This window comes from Panicum virgatum, chromosome 9N (genome assembly GCF_016808335.1).
Source record: "Panicum virgatum strain AP13 chromosome 9N, P.virgatum_v5, whole genome shotgun sequence".
Lineage (NCBI taxonomy): Eukaryota > Viridiplantae > Streptophyta > Magnoliopsida > Poales > Poaceae > Panicum > Panicum virgatum.
This window is the reverse complement of record NC_053153.1, coordinates 80149259-80152452: the sequence shown is the minus strand read 5'-3', so window position 1 is coordinate 80152452 and position 3194 is coordinate 80149259. Positions and strand designations below refer to the sequence as shown.

Below are 3194 nucleotides of genomic sequence, written 5' to 3'. Positions count from 1 at the left end.
AACGATTTTAGAAGGACCTATCAGTCATATAAGAAGCCTACATGTGGAATCTTACTATTACTAATTGGAGGCTCATTTGAAGTCTCCACATGAAGCCACCTATGATTCTAGGTGGACACTCTAAAAAAATAGAGAAATCCTATAATTCTCACAAAAATCAAAAACATCTAGCCATTAATCTAACAACTCTAATTATAATAGCCATCAGATCTGTTATCTTCCCTTATAAATTACCCACATCTGCCATTATGAAAATAGACTAAAGTAACCCCCTAAACATGTATTTAAATTACCCGCCTATGCCATTATAAAAAAAACTAAAGTAACCCCCTAATTTTCGTATAAATTACCCACCTATGCCATTATAATACAAATAGCCCCCTAAATTTGTATATAAATTATCCAATTATATCATTATTAAAAGTTAAATTACTCTGAAATCTGAATTTAAGTTATATTAGAAGTTAAATTACTTCTACATCTGAATTTAAATTATATAATTATAATAAAATATTAAAGTATCAATATAAAAATCTAAATTACAATTTCTATCATTACTAATATTATTGTTTATATAAAGTACTACCCACGATGTGTCACCATGTATTTATATATATGATGGAAGAGATAAGACTACCAATTCACAAACAAATAGTTCAACTAAATATATATATCGAATACATGTGGAGGTGGGATGCAAAATAAAATCTATTGTAACTAAATAATGATAAATATATATTTTGGAGTATGTGTTAGAATATTTAATTGATGAAAAAGAGCGTGAGATATGTAATTATAAGTATTGATCTAATTTTTATATTAATTTTAATTAGTCCGTGCGGGAGCACGGGTTGATAGGAGTATTATCGACCCAAGGCGATATCGAGCATCCATCTTGGATAACGATTTTTTACAAAGAAGTACCATCCAAATGTAAGCATGATCATGATTGCAGAATGCAGAGAACACTTCTCTAAGTTAAATTTATTGCGACTCCAGCCATGTCAAACACATTACATACCAAAAGGCACCGAAAATGATTGATCGCATCTAAAACTACTATTCAGTTTCAGTATGTACAATCGAATTCACATCTAAGCTAGCATCACGCTTGCAGCTCGCCCTTTGCAAGCTGAACTGGAAACCCGTTTTGACGACGTGAGTAGGTACTAGGTTGGGACACTTCCTTCACCTGCTTCCAGTATTGTCCCTTCAAGAGAGCAGATGCGCCAAGGGAGACAAGAAAAACTGGTCCTGCCATGGGCTGCGTAGCTGGGACAGGTCCTGCATCCAGTCCAGCACTCCATGGTTCGCTGGCACCTGGAGGCTGGGCAGGTCGGCGTGCCTCACCGCCGGGGGCTGCACGACGGCCAGGTCCACTTCCTGCTTGGCTTCCATGGGTGGGCTGTAGCTGTCGCCCGATGGCGCCGACGAGGACGAGGAGGGGAACAGGAAGCTGTCGTGGGCGTCGTCAGACGACAGGTAGTCGTCGCCGGCGGAGGCCGCGGCCTGGACCTGGGGTGCCCTGGCCGTGTTCATGTAGTACTGCGCGTTGCTGCGCCTCTGCATCTCCTCCATGGCAGACGCTCTCTGTTCCAGCTCCTTCAGTGGGGTGGCTTTCCTGTAGATCTTGCATAGCACCATGTCCTCCTGCAAAGGCGTCAGACATTCGTCAATTCTCTACCATAATTACATTCGCATGGAGGAAAGGTTAATGAATGCTATGGCCTAGCAGAGTTAGGGTACAAAATTTCCATGCAGTTTAAAGGAAAGCTGAGTCAACTCGTAAGTCAACCCTGTCAATTTTCACATGTCTAGCCGCGTGGCGTGCGCATGGGATGTCTACATCAGTGTTAACTGATGCCAAAAGTGATGAAGAGAGAAATAAAGCAATATAAATCAGATATATCAGGCAAAGAAGCCGATCAGCACTTCGCCTCCCCCAGTCTGGGTTAATGTTTGAAACCGCACACTGAATTGGTAATTTCATCATACCAAAAGTCCAAAACCAGTGAAAGGCAGTTATAAAATTCAGTAAACGTTTCATACTCGACATGATCTTTCTTTCATCTTTACCAGTGAAAGGCAGAAAAAAAAGTTCAGTAAACGTTTTCATACTCGACATGATCTTTCTTTCAGTAAATGTTTGAACCTCGACGGAGCATTCATTACCTTGGGAGGCGGCGGTGCTCGTGCTCCGCAGCCGGCGCCGGCGCCGGCGTCGGGGAGGCGGTACTCGTTCATGACCCAATCCGTCTTGGTGCCCCGCGGGGCGCGCCCCTGGTAGAAGACGAGCGTCTTCTTGAGCCCGATCACCCGCTTCGCGTCGGCGCTGCTCCGGATGGCCCTGTCCGACCCCGTGGCCTTCCAGAACCCGCGCTCCGTCGTCCGGTTCGGTCGCCCGCCGCTGCCGGCCTTCCGGTCCCGCGGCACGAAGAAGTACCACTCCCTCTCCCCGATCTTCGCCATCGCTGCACAGAGAACAACGCCACGGCCGATCAGATCACAAACCAATCGCATCGACCATCACATGCATCCCGTCTTGATGATCCTGGACATACCAGGAAGGTCCCAGGGGTCGTGGCGGTAGATGTTGAGCGTGCCGATGATGTCGAAGTGGAGCTTCTTGCCGTGGACCATGCGGTCCAGGTAGAAGTCGAGGAGCTCCTCCTCGGTGGGGTGGAACCGGAAGCCCGGGAGGTCCTGCTCCACTTCCATGGGCACCCCAGCCATTGCCACCGGTGTTCTGCCTCTCAAGTGTTCGTTCTCTCCGACTGCTCTGCTTGCTTCGCCTTGCACCGGTCGATGGATGGATGAGGGTGCCGGTAGCGGCCGCTGGCTTATATAGCGAGGGTGGTGAAGGAGCCACGCGGTTTCCTGGCAGTACGCCTTTGCTCAACAGCAGAATGAGTTTGGCGGCTCGACAGCAGCAATAATTTTACTGTATTGTGCAGAAACCTTTTATTTTATTAGAGGTGTGTGCTTGGACTCTGCAGACCTGTTAAGTCACAAAACTTGACCCTTTTCTTCGTCTAAAAAATGTAATCTCTTCTGCTTGCGATTGAATATTAGCGGTGGCGAGCGTCCAGTTTGGAACGCCTACCTCTGGCATTAAGATTCATCTTGATGATGGTTAGAAGATGACTACTTGGAATGCCTGACTATTTTGATAAAAAAATATGCTTACCATTTAG

The 3194-nt window shown here is 45.6% G+C and overlaps 1 protein-coding gene across 1 annotated transcript; it reads right to left on the bottom strand.

The window, feature by feature from the left end:
- Positions 1-957: 957 nt before the first annotated feature.
- LOC120691507 (NAC domain-containing protein 22-like) lies at positions 958-2824 on the bottom strand. Its single transcript, XM_039974583.1, has 3 exons — positions 2562-2824; positions 2173-2471; positions 958-1650 (listed from the first exon to the last, which is right to left on the bottom strand). Exons 1-3 carry the CDS (start codon positions 2731-2733, stop codon positions 1213-1215), a joined length of 909 nt encoding a protein of 302 aa, XP_039830517.1. The 5' UTR covers positions 2734-2824; the 3' UTR covers positions 958-1212.
- Between the last annotated feature and the right edge of the window lie 370 nt (positions 2825-3194).

Excerpts from the sequence above, each read along its gene's own strand:
- LOC120691507 (XM_039974583.1), bottom strand. The coding sequence starts at position 2,733 with ATGGCTGGGGTGCCCATGGAAGTGGAGCAGGACCTCCCGGGCTTCCGG. Across the intron at positions 2,472-2,561 it reads CGACCCCTGGGACCTTCCTG|CGATGGCGAAGATCGGGGAG; the intron begins GTATGTCCAGGA and ends TTCTCTGTGCAG. Across the intron at positions 1,651-2,172 it reads GAGCACCGCCGCCTCCCAAG|GAGGACATGGTGCTATGCAA; the intron begins GTAATGAATGCT and ends ACGCCTTTGCAG.